A 24,164-nucleotide genomic window follows, 5' to 3' on the forward strand; every position below is an offset into this window, starting at 1 on the left:
ACAGTCTTTTTCTGTTCTTCACCCCCATTGTGGGGTTATCTTTTAAAATATAGGCTGTGTTTGTCTACTTTTTTGTTTGTTTATTATTATTATTATTATTAATGTAATCACTAGGTTTCTTTATGAATTAATATATGCTTTATGACATTTATCTGTTTTTATGTTTTTGTGGGCACATGTATGGAGAAAACTATTGCAAATGTACTAATACTAAAATAATCATTGCCATTATCGTAATTGTTGTAGTTGTATGCTAGTGAAATATTTTTAAGGCTTTTAAAACTGATAGTCTATCAAGTCTTATTTATGCTGCCAATGTGTTTGTTGTTATGATTCTTATTGGTATTACCAATACTTTTACAACTACAACTAAAAGTACCTGTGGCAGTCAATAACACATTAAGGTTCACTTTCTCTATAAAATAATGACTTGAGAGAGTAGAGTAGTGACATCTAGTGGTCAACTGGTAATTAACAAGTCAAAAAGTGACTAAAAAGAGATTCAATCAACTTTACACTTTTCAATAGTGCTGCTTTTGTTTTAATGAGCTTATTTTCTGAGACTATTATATAGTTTTAGTACCATCTGACATGATATTATGTTCAGTTATATACATTAATGAAAACAGGGTTTACTGGATCTATAAAAATTCAGGTACTCAATCAGGAAACAAAAGAAAATAAATATTGGTTGGGGGTCAGAGTGTCACAGCATTGGTCATATCTAACAATCCCCTGTTTATAATTATAATTATTTTATTTTTATAATAAAAAAAGAAGTCAACTCATAAAAGATTAAGCACTGTTATAGATCAAAGGATCCATCAAGTAGTTAAAATGTTGCTTACATGTTTATGTATCACATAATAATCCAGTATAATAATATGAACATTTTGCAATGACGGGGAGTGGAATATGAGTACTTTTATTTTTGATACATTACATGTTTCTCCTATGTTCACACAAATACAGTTCTAAAACAGATTAATAATAATAATAATAAATAAATAAATAGACAAATAAATAAGTAAATAAAAATCAATTAAAAGCCAGACTAAAAATGTAAGTCTTGAGTTTGCTTTTAAAAGCATTTACACTCTTTGCTACCCTCTAAAAGGATGCCTCACCATGTGTCCAACTTTAGGGATAATTAAATTCTGAATATTTTGTTATTATTACATTACCACTTTTTACTAAAACCAGAGGTAAATACTCAAGCCCCAACAGGAACCACGTATATCGATTCAATTTCTATTTTATTTTATATATATATATATATATATATTTATTCTATTTTCTAGTCTATATATATATATAGTGTTAGATATTGTATTATTATAATAATAATAATAATTATTATTATTATTATTATTATTATTTTAATTCGTGTGAACACCTTAAGCAACTGTAAATGTGGATCAATAAAATATTTCTGATTCTGACAAGCTTTTATTTTGAAGTCTCTGTGTTGATTTCCGGTATTGACCGTTCTGGCGGACTCGGCGAGTAGGCCCGCTTTGTATTTTCTGGTGTGACTTCCACCACTTGGGGCGCTGTTTGCTATCATAACCTTCAGTCGCTGCACTTGGGTTACTCCGCCTGACACTACAGTAGCATGTCTTCAGACCCGGACCAAACCTTTGGTAGCCCTTTAGCTACTTAAGTTAGCTCCGTGTGGCCGCTAATGAGAGCACCCGGCGGGCCTCGGAATGCCTCGGAGAAAGAAAAACGGCCAGAGCCCGGCCCGAGTCCCCGGCGGGCCGCCAGAGGGGGGGAGCAGACTACCTCAGGGATTTGACGGTGCAATGGCGAACAACTTTCCATCCAGCACCTCGCTCTCTGCCTCCATCAAGGAGAATATCGTCAAAAGCATGCAGGAGATGTTCTCACACCTGGACCCCGACGTTATTTACATCGTGCTGTCCGAGTGTGATTTTAAAGGTTAGCAGCATTATAAAAACACGGAAGCCCAGTTAATGGTCCAACCTGCTGTGTGACTCTTGGGGAATGTGATTTTAGTGTAACTTTGCTAACCTGCTAGCTGGGGTAGGCTTGTTAGCAGACAGTGTGGAACTATTTAACCACATGAGATTACTTTACAGTGGAGGTTTCCTCTCTCTCTCTCTCTCTTTGTGTGTGTGTGTGTGTGTGTGTGTGTGTGTGTGTGTGTGTGTGTGTGTGTGTGTGTGTGTGTTATTGACAGTATCAGCAGTCTATTTAAAACGGAACCTTGCCATTTTTTAGTTCACCAAACCCACGCACCTTCTTCCACCTGTTGACAGATCCTGTATGTGTGTAACTTTTAAGTGTACTTGCATACCACCAGTAAGTGTCACCATGTGATTATGAAGTCAGTGAAGTAGAATAAAATCAGAAATGGCAAACAAGACCAAACAAAAGCCACCACTCATGAGTCAATGATATGTCCCATACACTTGTTTCAAACTGTCTTTGTTGCTTAAAAGAGTAAAAAGGCTGTTCCAGAGCCTGGGGGGGCGCAAGTCACGAATCCCAGGTCAGATGACTTCAGATTCCTGCCTGAACAGGTATAGCAGTAGAAATTACAGAATAAAACACCTTTAGGTTTAAGGTTCCTGCACTGCACTTATCTCCACTGTCAATATTTACCCTATATAGAGCAGAGGTGAAAGTGGAAGGTTCAACAGGACGATTCCCATTACATACAATTAAAATATGTTAAAATGTTCAGTTATTTAAAAGGCTGAAAAGTATTGTGAGTAGACATCGAGGTTCTGTAACAGCACTAATCCAGAGGGCGCTCATGTCCTTCACTCCTACACTGATCGTGTTATTCACTGTAATGGTATGTATGAAATGGTATTCATTGTTGTGGTAGTGTGGTTTCTGGGAAGGCTTGGTTTGTTTATTTTAATTGTATTATTTTAATGCACTTTAAGTTTTTACCACTTGAATGGGCTTTTTTTTTAGTTTTATCTGAGGGCAGCAACGCAAAATGTGTTAAAATACCAAAGTTTTGAAACATTGAATCATAAGTTGTAAAAGTTAAATATAGTAAACTTTCTTTTCTTTTTCTTGGTATCTGTGTTTCCTCTGTTTGTTTCCTAGTTGAAAATGCAATGGACTCTCTCTTGGAGCTGTCTGTGGCTGCTGAAGTTGTAGGACCTATGCCTCCTCCTGTCTCTGGCTTTGAGCGCACTGCTGCAGCCCTGCTCAGCCCACAGCACTTTTCTGAACCTAGACCAGAACCAGACTCCTCCAGACCACCACAGCTGTCCTCCTCTCCTCCCTCTGCCAACATCCTGACAGAAGAGCTGGACCTGCTTGTCGATCAGGAGCTTGAGACACTAACCACACAGCGAGACGTTAAGGAAAAGTACCACAGCAGCCAGTTTTTATCCTCTTTCCCTCCACCACCATTCCCAAAGCAGGTCCTCCCTGAGCTGCTTCAGTCCAGCATGCAACCTGGATCCAGAGGGCCCTCTACTGGCCTGGTGGAGAATATTTCTGAAGCTTCCTCTCCGCTTGACCAGCTCAGCACTTGGGAAGACGAGATTGCTGAAGAGCAGGAGCAGTCGACGGTGGATTTCACACATCTGATGGCAGAGACGCCTGCAGACAAGCCGAAACCTTCTTTGGACCTGGCAGCTTCAGGACGTCCCTCGGCTTTCCAGGTATATAAAAAGCAAGACCCACCGCACACTCTTGCAGACAAGGCTGGGGTCATTCCCTCCAAAGCGGTAGTCGGAGGAGCAAGATCTAAGATGAACTTGTCGAATCAGGAGCCACTTGGCTACATGGCGTCACCCTGGAACTTGGCGGCACCTGTGTTTTCTCCCCGCACCCATGGAAACCAGGGGCCAACATTCATTACCCCTGTGGCTCAAACGCCTTCCAACTGGCCCAGCCAACCCAGACAGGCCTCTCCCTGGCTGACTCAGGGGCCTGTCCGACAGGCACCTCTTAAACCTTCTGCTACTATTCCTAAGTCCTGGGCACTGCCTGGTCCTCAACAACATCCTACTCATTATGGCAGGCTTCGTCTAGAAGGGAAGGTCCTTGTGCTGCTACGTGGTGCTCCGGGATCTGGCAAATCAACCTTGGCAAGGTAATAATGGTGTGATACTCTAAATGGCAATTACGCTGTGCTCTCTAGTGTGGTAGTTTCATCACAGCTACAGTACGCAGACAGAGACTTGATTGCAAGTAGAGCTGCAATGATTAATCAGTTGTCAACTATTAAATTATTTGTCTATTTTGATAATTGGTTTGAGTAATTTTCTAAAGGAAAAATGTCCAAATTCTCTGATTTCAGCTTCTGAAATGTGAAGACATTTCAGGTCATCATCTTGGGCTTTGGAGAACAGTGATTAAATGGAGTGTGTGTGTGTGTGTGTGTGTGTGTTTGTGTTTGTGTTTGTGTGTGTGTTTGTGTTTGTTTGTTTGTTTGTTTAGGGCCTTGGTCGAGCACAACCCAGGTGGAGTTAGACTGTCCACTGACGACTATTTCACTCGCCATGGAGAATATCAGTTTGACCCTGCTGCTCTGGGGGAAGCCCATGAGTGGAACCAAAAACGAGGTAAGCAACACACACACACACACACACACACAGAGTTTTGATAAGAACTGATGCAGAAAAAGCAAGTCAATTCCTTCGCAACTTATTAACCTTAAATAAATGTTATAATCTATGTAACTGATTGCCATTGTTTTTTTTTACCCTGGTTGCACTTAAAGAGCATATCAGTGTTTCCTCTAGGATTTTTTTTTAGCAGTGGGGGCAGGCCTGTCCGAACAGCTGTTAGTTTAATAGTCAACTTGGAATGAACGTTTTGACAATAGGCTACATCAACACAACAGTATGTGGAGTTAAACTGGACAGCCCCAATAACCTCTGAATAGTTCTACATGTTGTTAAATTGCAGTGTGAGCGGCAGCCAACGGGGGTGCATTATGTCGGCAGGATCATTTAAAAGGCAACCGCGACTACATTGTGCGTCTGCCCCATTACTGATTCAGAACAGCGGCGGGCCGCAACATAGAGGAAACACTGCATATTGTTTGTTTTTCTTGTTCTTTCTCTCTTGTGCCAACTTAACTCCATAGCCATAGAGGCCTTTGAAAGGGGTGCTAACCCCATCATTATTGACAACACCAACATGCAAGGCTGGGAGATGAGACCCTATGTGGTTCAGGTCAGTCAACTTGCATCCAATACATAAAGCATGGTCACATATCTCATGTCTCTGACTGAGAGGTTCATAAAACCCCTCTTAAATAACATCTAATCGATGACAGTGTAGATGGGTTATACTTGAGACCCTATCTGTCCCCTATCTCTCCTAGGCACTGAAACATGGATACAAGGTGCTGTTCCGAGAGCCGGACACTTGGTGGAAGAGCAAGCCTAGAGAACTACAGAGGTGAGAGAGGAATTAATGTAGAATCCAATTTTAATAGATTACTTTTTTATAACAGCAAAATGCTGTTAAACAATTTCATATATTACAGTTTTGTGTCTGTTTAATTGTGTGTGTCTGTATGCATATGTAGACGGACTACACATGACGTGCCAGTGGAAACAATCCGACGCATGCTGAATGGATATGAGCGCTTTGTCACAGTCCAGTCCATCATGGGTTCACAGATGCCTGAGTTGAAACAGCGCCTCCTTCTGGAGAATAGAAGCTCACAGTAAGTGCTGCTTATTGAGTGTCTGGATAAAGAAGACCCATTTGTGATTGTGACTCTCATAACGTGTTTCTATGTGGACAAGGTTAACTCATAGGAACGTTTGTATAATAACATACATTACCAAAGAAATGCAGTGAAATTGACTGTCAATGCATAATATTTATATTTTCATAAAGAATTGATTAAACCTGGTCATTTTGACAACTTGTAGCATAATTTTTGTATCTAGTTTCTACTGGGGACATGTATTGGTACTGCAAATGTTAGATGCATCCAGAAAGAGAAGAGTATACATTTACAAATGTTGTAGGAAAATTGAGGTTTTAATTTGGCATCTATTCAAATCATCTGTTTTGCATTGCTCTCTGTTGTCTTAAGTGAAAAATATTTTTTGTAAACATCAAAAGGAGTAATTTACCTTAAGCTGAATAAATAATATTAACTGTTTTAAAAATGACTACTCCATTGTGGTTAAAATGAATGAATATGTGCTTAAAATGAATGAATATGTACTTATGTATGTATTTATGCACAATAAACATGAATCATCCAAATCATGAGGCTAAATCAGGCATAATGTTTTTATTCTGCACCCATCTTAGCTATGTTAACTGTACCATTCATATCTTTCTTCTTATCCCTAGTCTGGTGTCTTCTGAAACACCTTGTCCTGACCTTGTTGAGCAACCTGGATTGACTGAGGGACGTAAGAAATCCTGCCCTCAGCTGTTTTCCTCCCTTCCTGACGTGTCATCTATTGGTCATTCTGGTGAGGTAGGAGTGCTTGAAGACGGCACCCACAAATCTACGGAGTCCCTCAATTTCCAGCCTACTGGAGGACTCACAGAGAGCCCTGAAATGTCTGACGGGGTTGATTCCATGGATTTGGGGCAATTAGATTCTGAGCTGGACACCGCGTTAAAGCTAAATCATCCAACAGGGGATCAGAGAATCCCCGACTGTATTGTGGAATCAGTGATGAATGAGGATTATCGTGGGGATGAAATGCCCGTCGCTTTCTCGGAGTCTATTGGACAAAGAGTGAGGAGAGAAAGAACAAGCAGAAGGTCTGGTTTTGACAGGGCAGAGCCTGCAGATCTGGTGAAAGATACTAACCAATCAGACAGCGAGGCCAAGGAGAAAGAAAAGATGAAGGAAGAGGAGGCAAAAGGGGTTGAGATAGCGAGGGATGGGGGAGAGAAGGGAATGCTTAAGATGTTAGATTTTGTAGGAGACTGGCCTTCTGAAGGGACTCTCGAGCAGCGCCAGGTGAGGAGAAGAGAAAGGCGTAAAGAAGGAAATGGCAAAGAAGATGAAGGCGTGTCCCAAGAAGCTAACGAAAATAAAACTAAAGTGCAGTCGGGACCCAATGTAACAGAGTTTCAGAAGCTTCTTGATCTTATTCAGACGGGTCAAACTGCCATTCTGACCAGCTCTTCCCATTCATCCTCCTCTTCCCCGAGCTCCGGAGAGGAATTGGAGAAAGAAGAAGATGCAGGTGGCAGGTTTGAGGAATCCCATAGCAGTAGATCTGACAGCGAGGAGAGAGAACAGAACATGAACAGGGTCAACAGCAGCAGAGGTGAATTACCTGACTGTGTGTTAGACGGGAAGGCAGCTAACTCGTGTAAGGCCAGGGTATCGAGAATTGATCATTGGGAGGCCCTTAAAACTGAAAATGAGGCGAGAAGTACCACAAGAGGGAATGATGACTTGTTAGAGATTGACAAAGAAAATAGGACTGTGGATTTGAAATCAACTAGCCCAACAAATCCCCTCCCAGCTCCTACTGCTGATTCACTAGTTGTATCCAATACCATGGAGGCAAATGTATGCCACGATGAACTGGGAGGCCACAATATTAATGATACGGTTGGTACAGAGCCTGGTACTGGTCCTACTGATGTGGACATGAATAACTGCAGAGAAACTAGAGTTGAGGCTGATGACAGTCAAACTAGTGAAGTGTGTCAGAGTCCTGTCTGTGAGGGCTCTGTGGAAGCAGAAAATGGAGCTTTCAGTGGAGGCAGTCAGGAGAGAAAGCAGCGTCAGGGTCGTAGATCAGGGAAACAGTGCAAACTAGCCCTCACATTTACTCAAAACTGCCCCGCCTCTTCAGTGAATACTCTCGAATGTCCCGATACCACTGCCCAAATTATAAACAGTAGTCAGAATAGCATCAACGCAGATGTTGAACCTAATTTTAATCCTAACTGTAACACTAGCCTTAGCCTTGAACCCAGCTTTGACCTGTTCACCGATTCCAAATCTGAGCCACCCCTGAAGCTCCCTTCCCCACCTCCTCTGGTAGACACAGGCTGTCACACCCAGACAGAACCCCAAGACTTTGCCCTTCTTTGGCGTCTCAATCATCAAGACACCCCCAATGAAGCAGTTGTCAATGCGTGCAGCCACCCTAGTGACATCGCAGTCCTGTCTGGAGACTCTTCTCGCTTTGTGCCGGAGCTGTCCACTGTCGTTTCTGCAGCAGTTGCAGTTCACCCATCTGGCCACAGAGAGGTACCCTACCGTGTGGTTCATGAGAAAGGCACACAGGTGGAGGAGAAAGACTTTGGGGCAACTCAAGACCGCCTTAAGAGTTTGCGCATTCTCAGTTGCCATTTTAAACTGGTTAGTTTTGATACATTAGAAGATCTGTATGACAAATGCCATCAGGACTTAGAATGGACCACCAACCTGCTGCTGGACTCGGGAGAGAGGTTCTTCAGAGATGAGGATGGTGAGAAAGAAGAGGAGAGTGAAGAAGACAAGGACACATCCAGTCTGTGTGGAGCTTTAAGCAAAGCTGTAGAAACCAGTTCATGTCCTAATGCGTTAGATGAGCATCACCCTGATGATTGGCCTAGATTAGAAGAGGCGACTCAGTCAACCTTTGGGACCGTTGTTGAGTCAGATGAGAGCTCCAATAATGCCGATATGTTTGGAGGTGCAGCTGTTTCAGTTAGAAACAATCCTGATACAACCTCACACTTGGAAAAATCTCTTCAAACAGAGCGTAGTCTTCCTCAAGCAGTAAACGAAGGAGAGAGATGTGGTGACACTGACCACAAAGTGACATCAGAAGGCGGCGCTTGTGGTGGAAGCTTTGATGACGAAGTAATAATTGAAGAGTCAAGAGTTGAGATTGAGAAGGAGATTGCGAGCATGGACGAGGTCCACCGGCTACTGCAGGCTGAGCTAGATGAGATGGAGAGAGAGGAAAGACAGAAGGAGAACGAGAGGACTGAAAGGAGGCACATGGAGGAGCGAAGGAGTCGACACCTGAACATTCAGAGTGTGGAGCTGAAACTACCCACTGAGGTTGCCCTACAGCTCACTGAACTGTTTGGTCCTGTCGGAGTAGACTCAGGTATCTAACACACGGGTGTCACACTGAAAAATACCCTTTTTAAGCACTTAAGTTAATACTTATCCTAGTACTAGCCTTAAGGCTCCTGGACAGAATGAAAATAAATTGAACAGAAGTTTAAACTCTGCAGCCAATTGCTGCATAATGTGTGTGTGATTGTCACATTGCCTGTTTTGTAAAATTACAACATTATATCACCTCGAGATTCTGAAATGGGTTTTCATACATTGTTACACTCATACTCCGTGTTATGTCGATCTGAGAAGCACTTTGTTTGAAACATACTGTGGCATTTAGTTTTCATTAATTGCTAATAAAAATATGTATTTTTATACTTCCCTGGTACTCAAAAATATTAAGGTACATGCTCCACTGAGGACTATGCAGTGCAGATGGACCTGAACTTGGCTAAACTGCTCCACCAGAAGTGGAAGGAAACCATTCAGGTGAGCTCTTTGTGGCAATAATTGATATTCTTATAACAGTTGGACATAATGAAGCTTTTAGCAGTTAAAGAGCCAGATATTTCCCTGAGGAGGTCATAGAGAGTAAAAACAGAGCTAATAGGAGATTGAATGTTGGGCTCAAATTGAATTATATCAACTTAAAGGGTGGTAATATGTCAGTATTGTTGTGTTGTGTCTTTACCAGCATCCATGCTAATGTGAATCTACCTGTGAGCGAGTCTGAGTGGGTCTCCATTTGTTAATTTGACTTTTAATGCTGTTTTACAGGAGAAGCAGAGACAAGCAACTCTTTCCTTTCACTTGCTTCAGGAAAGTAAGTTTACACACACACACACACACACACACACACACACACACACACACACACACACACCAGAAGTTCTCAGACATCGTCATAACATCATTTTGTTTCACAACTACTGAATGTTGACATTTGAATGTGTAGGTTCAGTCCACTGGGGTGAGTCACAGGTGGCCAAACCTGGGCCTCGAGACCGAACACAGCCAGCACCGTTCCTGATTAGTGCAGATGGTTACGAGTCACTGGACAGCCAACCAGAGGCCCGTACTCTGATGCCATTCATGGACCATTGGAATGTGTCCCGCCCACATGTCTCTCTCAGAGACATTATTAAAGAGGAGCAGGCTATGCAGGAGAATGTGGAAAAGGTAACACGAACATCTACTGTACCTGTGGACTGAAACATCTTGGATGATAATATCCTGGTTTGCTCTAACCCCTGTGCGACCCTCCGTCTTTCAGACCAGACAAAGTCGTGCAGACCTCGACCGACGTAACGGAGCTGCCCTGCTGAAAGAGAACCAGCTATACTCCCTCTTCCCCACCATTGACAGGCATTTCCTCCAGGACATCTTCCGAGACAACAAGTGAGAAAGCAACTTTGAGGCCGTATTAGTTTTGTTTATTTGTTGATAATGGTCTTTAAAGCTGGGAAGTCATTTTATTTTTTTCTGCAGCATGCAAAGATGTGTGTATCTCATGTGTTGCACAGTTACAGCCTGAGCCAGACAGAGCTGTTCCTTCGCTCTCTACTGGATGAAGAGCCGGTCAAGACAGTGGTCGCCCCAGAGGCACCTCGGTCCGACCACCACAGAGCAGCCAGCAAGGAGAGGGAAAAGGTATTCACACACACAGGCAGAGGGAGAAAGAACACCGGTATACATCTATTTCACATAACACATGTACTGTGTAGTCTCATGTATAATGTCCATCACTTAACCTCTATATCTCTTTTTTAGCTTTTCCATTAATGCACCATACTATGTAAATATTTTGACAATGATTTTATCACTGTACTGGTAATTTTCTGATTCATTATGTATTGCAAGAGTTAATCTATAACTTATTATAATACAACTGTGTGACTGTAGAGAATGGTATACCCCTAAAATGCTAAATACATTTAAAAAAAAAAAAAAGCAAGAATCCATTATATACTATTCTGCTTTATATCACTACAAACTGCATCTTTACTACATAACAATACATAAGTACTGATTACCTTTTCCACATTTAATTAGCTAACTTAGTCTTAATCATACTTATCCCTTTTTTAATTTGTCAGAGGCAGAATCCCCTGGAGTTGCTCGTACCTGACTATCAGGATACGGAGGATCCGGAGTATGAGGACTTCAGGGCTGAGGCCAGCCTACAGAGGAGCCGACAGCTCGAGAGTTTCTCCAAGGCTGCCGAGGCCTTCAAGCAAGGACGGAAAGAAGTGGCTTCATTTTACGCACAGCAGGTGAGGAGCTGAATATTGTACTGTTATTTTTTTACATGTGAAGCATTTTATAAGCATTTTCTAAATGTTTTTTTTTTTTTGTTGTGGGGGAAATTTAATGTATTAGAGGTAATGTTTCTAACTTTAAGCTCTTTTCTTGTTAGTAAATACTCAGCTTACTGTAAATTAATTTGTATCACCTCACTCTTAGGGACACCTGCATGGCAAGAGGATGCGTGAAGCCAATCACCGGGCTGCAGCTCAGATTTTTCAAAGGGTCAACTCATCACTGCTGCCAAATAACATCCTGGACCTCCATGGGCTGCACGTAGATGAGGCCCTGGATCATCTGGCTCGGGTCTTACATAACAAAACCGCAGGTAATTTATAGTATACTGCACTGTATACACTCAGTATGAGTACAGGCGCAGGATGAGAGAAGATTTTGGCACTTTAAAGGTAGACTATAATACACATTCTGTTACAGGTACCCTCAAACAGTGTGTTTCACAGCTGAAAGTGTGTGTGTATACATATGTGTATATATATACACACACATGTATACAGGTAAAATTAATATGATGATGATCAAGTGTTTGTTTAATTTTACTAAATGTCCATTCAGGATAGTTTAGGCTGTTGGTTGTTGGCTGAGCTCAAGTAACAAAAAAGAAACAACATGTTTCCTTATTATTTTGTGTCTCACAGTCCCCAACAAATATATAAAAATATATTTGGGGGCATTTTACACTTTTATTAGATAGTTGAAAGTATTTATTGGGAATAGATCGGGAAGCATGCTATCAGTTCTCATAGCAATTGGTAAAAGTTAGGAAGGATCAAGCTAATAAACAATGGTAAGTATGTTTTTATAATAAAGAAAGAGTTCGGTCTAGACCTACTCTATTTGAAAAGTGTCCTGAGATAACTTCTGTTATGAATTGGCGCTATACAAATAAAATTGAATTGAATTGAATAATTGTTTAAGAGGCTCTGGGTTCCCTAGGACCCCAAAATGAACATTGGGGTTAAACTGTTTGATTATAGGTAAGATTTAGAGATACTTGCAGATAATGAGTCGGTTCCGAGCATTGTGGGTATTGGGTGGGTTTGCGAAACAGTGTTGTGTCTCAAGTCTAGACTCAAACTAGCTCCTAACTTGTGTGTGTGTGTGTGTGTGTGTGTGTGTGTGTGTGTGTGTGTGTGTGTGTGTGTGTGTGTGTGTGTGTGTGTGTGTGTGTGTGTGTGTGTGTGTGTGTGTGTGTGTGTGTGTGTGTGTGTGTGTGTGTGTGTTGTTCTCCTATGGCCTCTTTCTGTGTAGATTGTGAGCAGGGTCTGTGTCGACCTCAGCTCTCTGTCATCACAGGAAGAGGGAACCACAGCCAGGGGGGCGTGGCCCGCATCCGCCCCGCCGTTATAGACTACCTCACCAACAAACACTACAGGTATGCACACATATACACATTCTAACAAAGGCAAAGCACACATGCACGACATGTTAATGCTCACCCACCTTTTCTCCTATCTCTGTATCTCTCAGGTTCACTGAGCCAAAGCCAGGTCTCGTGTTGGTCTCTTTGAAGTGAGTAGAACCTGGTTTATTGGAGTGAAGCTGCGGATGGAGGACAACACTCTTTTCTCTGCTTCTACAACACCACATATACAATTACTACAGTATATACAGTATGGTATACTACTCAGCCTCCTCGTTTCTTTTTTCTGTCAGTCAGTTTTGGTACTTGTTTTTTCCCAACTCTCTCTCTTTTTCTCCATCAGTCATAAAGACACTAGGATTTTAATTTAATCTTAAACATGACTAAATTGAGGTTAATTTTAGTTAAGATCTTAATCCAGATCCTAATAAGAATATTTTTTCCTCTTGTGTTCATGAAAGGAAACTGCATTGGCCTGAATGTATGTACATTTTATATTTAAAAATGTTTAGTGTGGTGTATTTTGTTTTACATTTATCTTTATGCCTTTTAAAGAGTATGAAAAATTGCTGTATTATGAAGGCTCCATGTTGAAAGAGGTGTTTGAGACATGTAAGGATTTTATGAAACTTGAACTGAATCATGATTGCATGTTGTCTACTCGGAGGTTGTTCTCCAGGATTTTAAGTAATATGGCATCCTTTTTTGAGACACAAATTTAAGCATTTTATTTGATACTCATTCTACACTGCAGTCAAATCAGAAATTGTCCTCTGAGAAGTTATCACAAAACCAAAATGCTTAAAAAGAAGAACAATGTTTTTCTCTTGGTGGAAGTGTTACCAGGACGTGAGCCAACTCCTCAGATGATCAAAAGGCCATTAAATGGTTTGAACACCATCCACTGTGAGCTCTGCAGCAATCTGCGTCCTTTGTCTTAGCAGCTGCCTCAGAAATATACAACTGTCCATTAAGTTTTTGCTTAAGGCCGAGCCAAGCTTAGCAGCTAATATATTGATATTCAAACTCAGGTAAGGATCCAACAATGTTAGGTTTTCCTTTCTTTTGAGGGCCAGTCAATTGTTTCCAGCCTGTTCCTGGTGGCATTTTTTTTAACCCATTGTGCCAAATTTTGTAGCAGTTGTATTCCTCAGGTTGCTACACTAGTTTTGTAGGTCCAAAATCGCTTCTGCTTTTCTATCTGTGTGATATTTTTCACAAAAGTGCAACAAAAATATTTTACAGATTGTATATATTATGAACATATTAAGTATATAGAGAGAATTGTATTTTTTTATTCACTTGTTCAAATGGTTTTTACAGAGAATATTGTATTGTTGAATAAAATCTTCTATGTTTACAGTTTAAGACTTGTGCATGTGTGGACTTGTGTGGACTCAGTGTTTCTCTTTAGTTATTGTAGCTTTAAATCCTTATTCAGGGTTGTCACTTAATATTAGTCTATGTATCAAAAGACCAGTTTGAGCCAGTTTGTGAATCATAGTGGGCCTTTAATGAATCTGAGGAACAGTATAATTTATGCTATAAGCCAATACAAAGATCACTACTACACATGATGACTAATGTTTCATAGTTTCTCCGTCATGTTCAGTATGGACATTTTCTGTATAAAGACACATTTTTCAACAAAGATTTCTTGCAGATAAAAATTTGACATCCCATCCATGTGGTTTTTGATTGGATTTAAGATGTTTTGAAACCCCTGGGAAAGACTTTACATTTAGAGATGACTAATGCACAACGCGTTGAGTCATATGTCACCAAACTCACTTCCTTCTTTCTAGTTAAGTTCAAACGGGGAGATTTTGTTCTTACTCTTCTTACAAGTTCCTTTAGACCAAACAATGGTTAAAAACATCGCAACATTAACTGCAATTTGTTTTTTTTTTTTTTTTTTGTTTTTAGAAAAGCTGCCATGAATGCAGGCATTACAGGACACAACAATCCTCCCCCAAAAAGCCTGTGAAATCCTGGAGGCACTGTATAACACTATTCAACACACTTCGTCCTTGTCACAAACTGGCGCCTACATTACCCACAGTGCAACAACAACACTAGAATAGTTGGGCCAGAGATTCAGGTTTGTTCCGCTAATTGCAGCTAAGAAGAAACCTCATCTAGTCCTAAGCAGAGCTGAGGATCGGGCTACATCGGTCTGGTGGGATCACTTCTTTCTAACTCCACGCAAACTCAAACTTGTAGTCCTCTGACCCGACTGACGGTGACTCTAGTCACATCACATGAGGCATCTGATCAGATCACAGCTCCCTTGTGGCACCCTTTAATCCCTGTAGTCCTCCCGGTGAAATCGGTGGAGTTTCCCTTTATTATTAATATTAATATTTCAGACTGGATTCCTGTCAATGTGTATATATATATATATATGTGTGTGTGTATATATATATATATATATATAAACTGTACAATAAGGGGCTACAGAGGATCATATATTTAGCTAGAGATGGGTTTTCTATTGATTATTGATCGGAGCTCACATGTTATCCTTTACAATGACAGCACAGTGCAACCTGATCTTTTCTTAAAATCTTTCATTTGGGCCAGCTGTGTCAGATAAAATCGTACCAATTCACAACAACAAAGGCACAAAAAAAAAAAACAACCCTCCTATACTTTAAAGCACATCTGCTGTGGGGGAGGCGAGCAGCAGACTCAGTCACACCTCCACACTTCAACTAGCGGATGTGTTTTACTTTTCTTTTCTCTCCTACTTTCTCGCTTCCGTCCTCTGCTCAGCGTCAGGCAGGTGCCAAAGTCTTTAGTCTTTCGTGTGTCTTTCTGTCTCAAATTAATACAGACTTTAGCAAATACCTTTCAGGGTATCCAGTTCGGCAGTTTATCATAATTATTAAACCAACCGTGTCTGGAGTTTCAAGGCTTTGGGGTTTTTGTGTGTGTGAGTGCTGTTAAGTCTTCAAAGGCGGCAGCCAGCATCCGCCCGTTACAGATTGAGAAGACAAGAAAAGGTAATTATCTCTTTCTTTGTCCTCATTTACTTTGTGTTGATACAGCGGCGTGTTGCTGAGGCTTTATACTATTATATACTATTATATTTTCTATTTAATAGATTTTATAATACCATTTATATAATCTATTTGGAAATGTAATAAGACCTAAAAACCTCAGCATTAAAAACTTTTAAATGAGCAGTTGGGAGCTTAATGTTGTGTTCTTACTCTCACTGGGAGATGATTATGAATGTGTAAAATAAGATTTTATTGTACTCTACATGAAGTAAGAAGAGTTTTGACAGTTTGATCAGTTTTGCCAAGTGTTTGTTGGTTGTTTTTAAACTTTAATTAATTAATTAATTTTAGCTCTGACTGTAGACTGAGATTATAAAACTAATACTTGTTCTAGTGAGATAATGTAGACAGTTGAATTGTGGAAAAAACACTGATTAAAGTGTCCCATCTACGTTATGGAGATGGAGGTCTTTCCATCTAAATGACTGTGTGTGTGTGTGTGTGTGTGTGTGTCATGGCAGGTGGTTTTGAGGTTAGGACTTGTTACCTATGCTACTTTAATACAATTGTTAAACTGTCCATTTAATGCAGTAGATAAGTCATAAGAAACCACCAGCTGATTTAGTTAATTATAATAAAAATAAAAAAAAACATTAAGATCTACACGTATTAGCTTCTGTATCAAACATCAACTCACAGAGACGTCCTTATTTATTATCAGGTATTTGTTTATGGCGGAATCAGGACTGGTTAGGAGGGACATACATTAGAGTAATTGAAGACAAACAGGTTAAATGTATGAGATAACACAGAGAACATGGATATTATTGAACCCCTGTTAGAGTCTTCGGTATCAAGCTGTGAATTCTGGGTCACACCCAAACACACAGATCTTTACTTCCGTGTTTAATCAGTACTTTGTTATACATTCGTTGCTTTATACTTTAACCTTTCTGTGTAAATATAAATTATGTGTGTTACAGACACTAAAGTTGATGTCATCTGCAACATGCCATACTCTAGCAGTAGACTATTTCTATATTGTTTAAGCAGATATTTCTCATTTGTCATGTTCATTGTGTTAAGGGCCATGCTGCTGCCATTTTACACAATAGGCTACACGTAGATGAGAAGAATTTGGTGAAACATATAAATGAAGTTAAACAATTAGCTGAAGCACTTCAATTTCTAACTGTTCCGTCTTTTGAAAGTAAGACAACACAGTGCTGACAGATACTTCATGTTCGTAACATATCCTCTCTTCCTCTCTCTTCCTTGGTAGCTTTCCCTCCTCAGCTCTGAGAGGTTAGCTCTGTTTGGACATAATGATGACCCTTGAGACCGTTAGAGGAAAGGACCAGAACCTGACCACACTGCAGAAACCGAGCAGAAGTGAAACGAGCTGCGAGGGCCTAAACAACTGAGACGTTATGTGAAGAGCGTATAAAGCTCACTGCTGGAGAACTGCTGACTGTACATATCTACTACCTATAACAGACTCTGGAAAGAGAGACATTGAAGGTCAGTTCAACAAGTTGAATGACGACTGAAATCTCCAGGAAGGCAGTTACCACAAATCAGGGCTACAAATCACTTGCTATGAAAACTAGAGCCTGTACAGTGAAGAACAGCACATCCAGAGTGATCGCTACCTCGTGAACCCTGCGCCTCTCCACATCGACAAGTTCCCGAAAAACTTCCCCTGAGACTTTTTCCACCAAAATAGAAATATCTAGAGGAGAGAGACTGTCAGAGGCAACCATGAACGGCATTACGGAGATGTCGGTGAAGTGTGTCCTGGTCGGGGACAGTGCCGTGGGCAAGACGGCCCTGCTGGTCCGCTTCACCTCAGAGACCTTCCCGGACACCTACAAGCCCACAGTGTTTGATAACACAGGGGTGGAGGTGTACATGGATGGGGTTCAGATCAGTCTGGGGCTTTGGGACACAGCAGGCAATGACAACTTTAGACAGATCCGGCCGAGATCGTACGCGCAGGCTGACATCGTCCTCATCTGCTACTCTGTGGCCAACCCGAACTCGCTGGCCAACGTCCAGCATAAGTGGATCACTGAGGTTCGAGAGAACTTGCCGAAGGTGCCAGTGTTGGTTGTGGCCACCCAGACGGATCTACGGGAGGCGGGGGCCTATCGGGGCAACTGCATCACAGCAGTGGAGGGGAGACAGGTGGCGCGTGAAGTCCGCGCTAAAGGCTATCTAGAGTGCTCCTCCATAAGCAACCGCGGTGTGCAACAGGTGTTTGAGTACGCGGTGCGGACGGCTGTAAACCAGGCCAGGAAGCAAGCCAGACGACGGATGTTCAGCATAAACCAGTGCAAGGTCTTTTGACCCTTGACCTTGATTTGTTGTGGCCCCTGAGCCTGCATGAGATGACTTTCAATAATGCGTCTTAGTGTGCTATTCAAACTCAGTGAAGTCGTGTAGAGATACAAGAACCCAAAGCTGTATTTGTCTTCTATATATATATAGGGTTCTTTTTCACTAATGGTGTGTCCTCCAAGACTTCCCTAAACTCAAACCATGTTTAAAACTGAGAATACATTGATTTAGTGATGCACCCAATAGACCCTAATGCAAATGTACACAGGTAAAAGTTCTACTTTTGTGTGCTCCAGGGACACATGTGAAGAAAAGAGTTTATGTTTGATTCTTCTGATGAGTTTTGAATCACAGTACATCGCGTGGAGGTATTTCAGATGGGGCATCAGAGAATTGTTGTTTCAGAAAAACTCCATTAAGAACTTTCACTGTGAAAGGCTTTCTTAAATTAAAGCATCATATTGACACAGCATATTGTTTCTCCAAGAGGAAAGTATCTTCTCAGCTTGTAGTTGGATCAGCAAATTAACCTTTGATTTGCAGAATAAACCGCCTTAAATAAAGTGCCTTTACTACCAATAATAGAACGACACAACCAAGTACTTTTTACAGTTGCGTGAAGCTTTTACATTGTGACTGTCAAAATCAATTTACAACTTTTATTAATGAGTGCATGTTAGCAATGGTCAGCAATGATTTTTAACTCTATGAAGAAAATGTGGGCGTCAGCTCATTGAGTCCATTGGCAAAACATTTTTCTGTATCAGGGTCTACATATATCTGTGTATTCAGGATTTTTCCTGCATAAAGACATTTTTGGCAGGATTCGGGATTTAGCCAGCACCAAAATGATAAATTACAAAATAGCAATTTGAAATCCTCTCCAAATGTATTTAATCAGTAGTGAAAATGTGTAGATAAAGATATACATTGTATATCACAGCATAGGCTAAAATTAAGGTATTATTTGTAAGCCGTATCGCCCAGCAGACTGTACGCGGACTGATCGTGCTTATTGCTGTGCGTATTCACACACCAAAGGCCCATTCTGAGCCAGGAAAAACCCAGATTTTTTATTTCTCGAGAGAGGATGACATTTTATTAGACACGACAGGGGAATTAACAGTCAAAAGATCAAAGAGTAGACATGCCTACAAGTTATATGTTTAGGTTATACGTGGAATTTAAATATATATATGTCAAATCTATTTAAAAGTGTTTGTGCTGAAATGTTTACATCAGATGTATTGAAATGAATGAATGAAAAGTGAAACTTTTGTTTTATATTGGTAGAAGATACAAACATTTCTAGAATAAAGTAAAGGGGAATTTTTACATGACATTTAATTGAAACTCTATGTCAAATATTAATGGCTATTGTGGATTTTTTATGGATTGTATTTTTTTATATTCTTATTTAACTGTATACATCCTTTTAGAAAAAAATATTAAGAAATGACCTACTACTCATGTATCAAACTGTCTCCTTTGTTCACTTAAATTAAATTAAAACTAAGGATTAAACACATTGATACAGTGTTGCTTTATTGATATCTGTACGATTTTACCCAGAGCAAATAAAAAGCTGTGAAAATCATCGAGTAACCTGCAAGTTTAAAATATATCCGGTCATTTTCCCCTGTAATGGCTGCATTATCTTCCCTTTGTATCTGTTACTATCTTTTTAAAGTTTGCGTTCATCATGAGTGCACCCTTTTCTGCCTTAGTATAGTACGTCAAATACACCTTCTCAAATAAACTATAAGAATATACACTGTTAAAGGTATAATTTATGCACTTTGTATGTGAACATCTGGTCTGCTTTGTATGTTTTGTCTTATTATGTCCACTTTAAAACAGATTTTCTGTATGTAATATCAAAACATTAGCGGTATAGGCTAAACTACCATTTGCCAAACCTAATTGTGAAACACATTTTATCAAATGTTTATATAGAAATAATTTAATTTGTACTTTTCTATGACTTAAGACTGTGTGGTTTTTTTTGTTTTTTAGGTGTGTGTGTGTGTAGTATCACACGTTTGAGAGAGTTGCAGTCTTTTAATCTCAGAGACAAAGAGACAAAGATTGCGAAAGACAGCTTAGTCAGTGAGAACAAAGAATAGCTAACATACAAACACAATAAGAGAGGGGGATGTAAGGTTGTGTAGTCTAAATCACAGATGACCTTAAACCTTTGGATCTATACTAGTAAAGTCAAGTCAGTTTCATTTATTTAGCCCAACATCACACATTTTTGGGGGTTTTAAGACCCGTACAAGTACATAACGTGGTCTGTCTGTTAGAATCTATTACACACCAGTGCAGTCTTATATACAAGTACCTACTGTATATATTATAAGTCCATAAACGTGACATACATGAGTCTTTATGTATGATAATGAAAGTGCAAAAAAGACGACCAGGAACAGCCAACAACCAGGAAAAAGCTGTTCCACCCCCTTCATGCCTTCTCCCGCTCTTTCTCTACATTTCTCTACATTATGTGGTGTTCTTGTGTTGAGGATGAGAGATACAATACAGGCTTTTCAAGGATATGAAGAGAAACAGCTAACCACATCCCAGCACACACACGCACACACATTAGGTACATTATAGTCTAGCTTGTGCAAACACACAGCGACTTTAAGCTACTCTGTAATTTTCTAAGTTTCTCACCCATTCACACTCACAGTACAGAGGCATGTAGACACCATATACACCGGACTCTCAGATCACATGAACATGGTTTGTGAACTTTATGAAAGTCTCTCTTGTTAGAAACCTCTCAGAGCATACTGATGAACCATTTAAGTAGCTATAATAGTACTTTATATTAATTTTACTATAATAAACCTCAAATTATGGTTGTCTTTTAAAATGTAGGAAACTAAAGACTATCATTTGACGTATGTGGCAAATCATTAGATGCCCCAAGAACACATTCGTTCACAAAACTGCTCTGTTTACTACTTAGAATACATAATATCGTCACATGATCAAATAGTTTAAATAGTTTAAATACTGTCTGTAATACTGTTGGCAATGTTTGAGTTACAACTAACAAAGAGAAAGGCTACACTTTGAGAGTTTAGCTTGTTTGACTGCCTGCTGTGGCCAGATCTGTCATCTCTCATTGTTGCTCTCTCTCCCACAACTACCACAATGCCGTATCCCTCTCTCGCTGTCTGTCTGTCTCTCTCCTTCTGTCTCTCTCTCACACACACACAGAAGTGGAGCCACTTCACAGTCAGCGGGTAGCGGTTGTTCTGACTTACTTCTCAGGGGCCTCTGATGTGTTATCCAATGAGCTGGTAAATAGGCTGTTTTCACAGAAGACATTCTGACATTTCATAGCAAAGAGGAGCACAGGTGCATCTAATACCATTAATAATGGCCGTATTTCATTTAGCTGTTGTTGTTCCAGGGTTCTGGTATTGTAGATACTGACTTATTGTCAGGGCTTGATTAATGTTATTAGCCACACATGATTTTTCCTGTTATTACACATAAATCAGCTAATTCTCCTGATAATCAACCAATCCCCCAGTTGCAATGGTGCAAGGTAATTTAGTACATTTACTTAAGGTACTTGTTCTTTACTTGAGTATTTCTATTTTATGACTCTTGATACTTGTAGTTCACTACATTTCAAAGGGAAATATTGTACTTTTTACTCTGCTATTTGATAACTTAAGTTCCTTTGATGATTCACATTAATAATACAAAATATAATCAACTAACACTGGACAAAAAGGACCTGTGTCCGGAAAGATCCATTAGTATACAAGTTTATGGATCTGTATCCAGATCTGTATATTATATCATATTATATGATTATAAAAATAAATGTGTCAAACATCCAGTCCTTAATCTTCAGTCCGTATCTTTGACAAACACAAATTTATGTTATTCTTGTGCATTTATTCCACTAATAAATTATGATAATTTATTATATAGCTTAAGATAAGATAAAACTTTATTGATCCCTTGGAAAACATCACAAGCAACACATCAGTATACAAAGTAATTAAAATTAGCCCCACATTTACCAGCTGCAACATTTAAGAGATAAACACATTAATGCACCAGTAATTATAATCCAATAATGCTTTACTAAAATTCTACATAATGAATATTTTTGGTACTTCCTGCATGCACAGTATATCTTAGAAAATTATGTAATTAACTGACTTTAAAGGATAAGGCTAGTGATTTGTCACAAATCTCCCCAGGGACTTATGTGTTAATCCATCTCTCAATACTTTCTTCTTCTTCTTCTCAATACTTCTTACTCTGCCTGTGGAGCAACCTACAATAGCTGTCCTCATTGTAACAGCCCTTCTTCACAGCAGACATTTTGACTTAGTGGCAACTGCACTACGTGGAACTAATAAATGATGGCTCCTTTCTCTCCAAGTTCCCCAGTAAGACATGGACACTACCACTTACAGTGAGCCTGCAGGCACAACACCAGGACCCTGAAACTGAAGCAAATTCAGCCATCATTCATTTTATTATTCACACCTATGCTTTCCCTACTGTAACTGCAGGCGAGCATTGTTCTTTAGACACTGCTGATTATTGAGGGATTGTCTATACACACACACACACACACACACACACACACACACACACACACACACACACACACACACACACACACACACACACACACACACACACACACACACACACACACACACACACACACACACACACACACACACACACACACACACACACACACACACACACACACACACACACTTCCTCAGCTGTTCCTACACCACTGCTCTTTGCTTTTTCTGTCCTGTGTCCTTAGTACCTCTCTGTCTTTCTCTCACTATCTCACCTACTGAAGCTCCCCCACTCTCTCCCCCATTTACTGCATAAGAACACTGACGCACACACACCTGATACGCCATTATTCTTATTCACAAGCTCACATTTCAAGCAGAAATGGTTTACAAAAGCTCTTCTTTGACTTTTGACTCTTACTCTGGTACAGTGAAACTATTTCACATTTTCTTTCTTTTTAGACACACACACACACGCACACACACACACACACACACACACACACACACACACACACACACACACACACACACACACACACACACACACACACACACACACACACACACACACACACACACACACACACACACACACACGCACACTCACACCCATACGCAGACACACATATGCAGACACACACAGGAAACACCTGTCCTATGCGAGCTCAGTACCACAGAAACTCTTTGACACATTAACACCATGTGCAGTATTCTGCAGTGAATGAGTAAAACAATGTCAGTAACATTTCTTCCTGATGTTGTTTGATGCAATAATTTTGTGATTTACTGTAAGCTACAAGGACCAGCTTCTTCTTTTGAAGTAGTTTATTCTGAACACTGATTCAAACTAAATTATAAAGGGGGAAATAGGCAGACGTAGATGAGAATGATCTTTTGTTTTTCAAATTCTTTTTATAACTAAAAATATATGTATCTCCATTCTATAGAGCTAAATTCTCAAACCTGAACTAATGTTCATCATTTTCAATGTCAAAAAGGAGCTAAAAAGTAACTGCATAACGGCAACATTTTTATATTTTTGTGAGTAAAGTTAAGAGTTAAGATTTTTATTTCCACCAATGCCAATGTTAATGCATATTAACACAATGTACAAACTCTCAACCAGCAGTTTTTCTACTGTTGTCCACCTTCATGGGGAACCCTTGACAGTGCTTGTTGAGGGAGGAGAGAGTACTTACTCATAATTTAACCATTTGGTTTACTGGCTTCTCTAACCTCTGTAAAGTTAAGTGATTATTAAACATTTGAGGACCTACAGGCGAACCCAGCAGCTGAAACAGCCACTATTGTCACTTTGGACAACAGATTTGATGCATGTAAAGAGAGTTATATTTTATGTGACAAAATGTGACAAAAGTGTTACCCTGTCATTTTGATGGGTAATATATGCTTATGTATACAGGTGGAGACTTTAGAGTTTGCAAATGCACATTTTTGCATTCCTCTAATAATAATACTGGTTAAATATTTTTCTTTAACCCATGATCATAACCTTTCATGAAACAACATGACACATTTTTCCAAATACA

General features: G+C 39.9%; 2 protein-coding genes across 2 annotated transcripts; both read left to right on the forward strand.

The window, feature by feature from the left end:
• The first annotated feature begins 1,563 nt into the window (after positions 1-1,563).
• n4bp2 (NEDD4 binding protein 2) lies at positions 1,564-14,054 on the forward strand. The gene is made up of 16 exons (XM_051384499.1): positions 1,564-1,941; positions 3,088-4,087; positions 4,435-4,559; positions 5,087-5,175; positions 5,327-5,403; positions 5,534-5,674; positions 6,319-9,044; positions 9,405-9,490; positions 9,779-9,824; positions 9,957-10,180; positions 10,275-10,399; positions 10,525-10,651; positions 11,098-11,274; positions 11,465-11,633; positions 12,575-12,698; positions 12,794-14,054. The coding sequence occupies exons 1-16, from the start codon at positions 1,710-1,712 to the stop codon at positions 12,837-12,839; spliced, it is 5,514 nt and encodes a 1,837-aa protein (XP_051240459.1). The 5' UTR covers positions 1,564-1,709; the 3' UTR covers positions 12,840-14,054.
• A 1,338-nt stretch (positions 14,055-15,392) lies between these two features.
• Positions 15,393-19,563, forward strand: rhoh (ras homolog family member H). The gene is made up of 2 exons (XM_051385409.1): positions 15,393-15,691; positions 16,974-19,563. The coding sequence occupies exon 2, from the start codon at positions 17,453-17,455 to the stop codon at positions 18,038-18,040; it is 588 nt and encodes a 195-aa protein (XP_051241369.1). The 5' UTR covers positions 15,393-15,691; positions 16,974-17,452; the 3' UTR covers positions 18,041-19,563.
• The last annotated feature ends 4,601 nt before the right edge of the window (positions 19,564-24,164 follow it).

This window comes from Dicentrarchus labrax, unplaced genomic scaffold (genome assembly GCF_905237075.1).
Source record: "Dicentrarchus labrax unplaced genomic scaffold, dlabrax2021, whole genome shotgun sequence".
Taxonomy (NCBI): Eukaryota; Metazoa; Chordata; class Actinopteri; family Moronidae; genus Dicentrarchus; species Dicentrarchus labrax.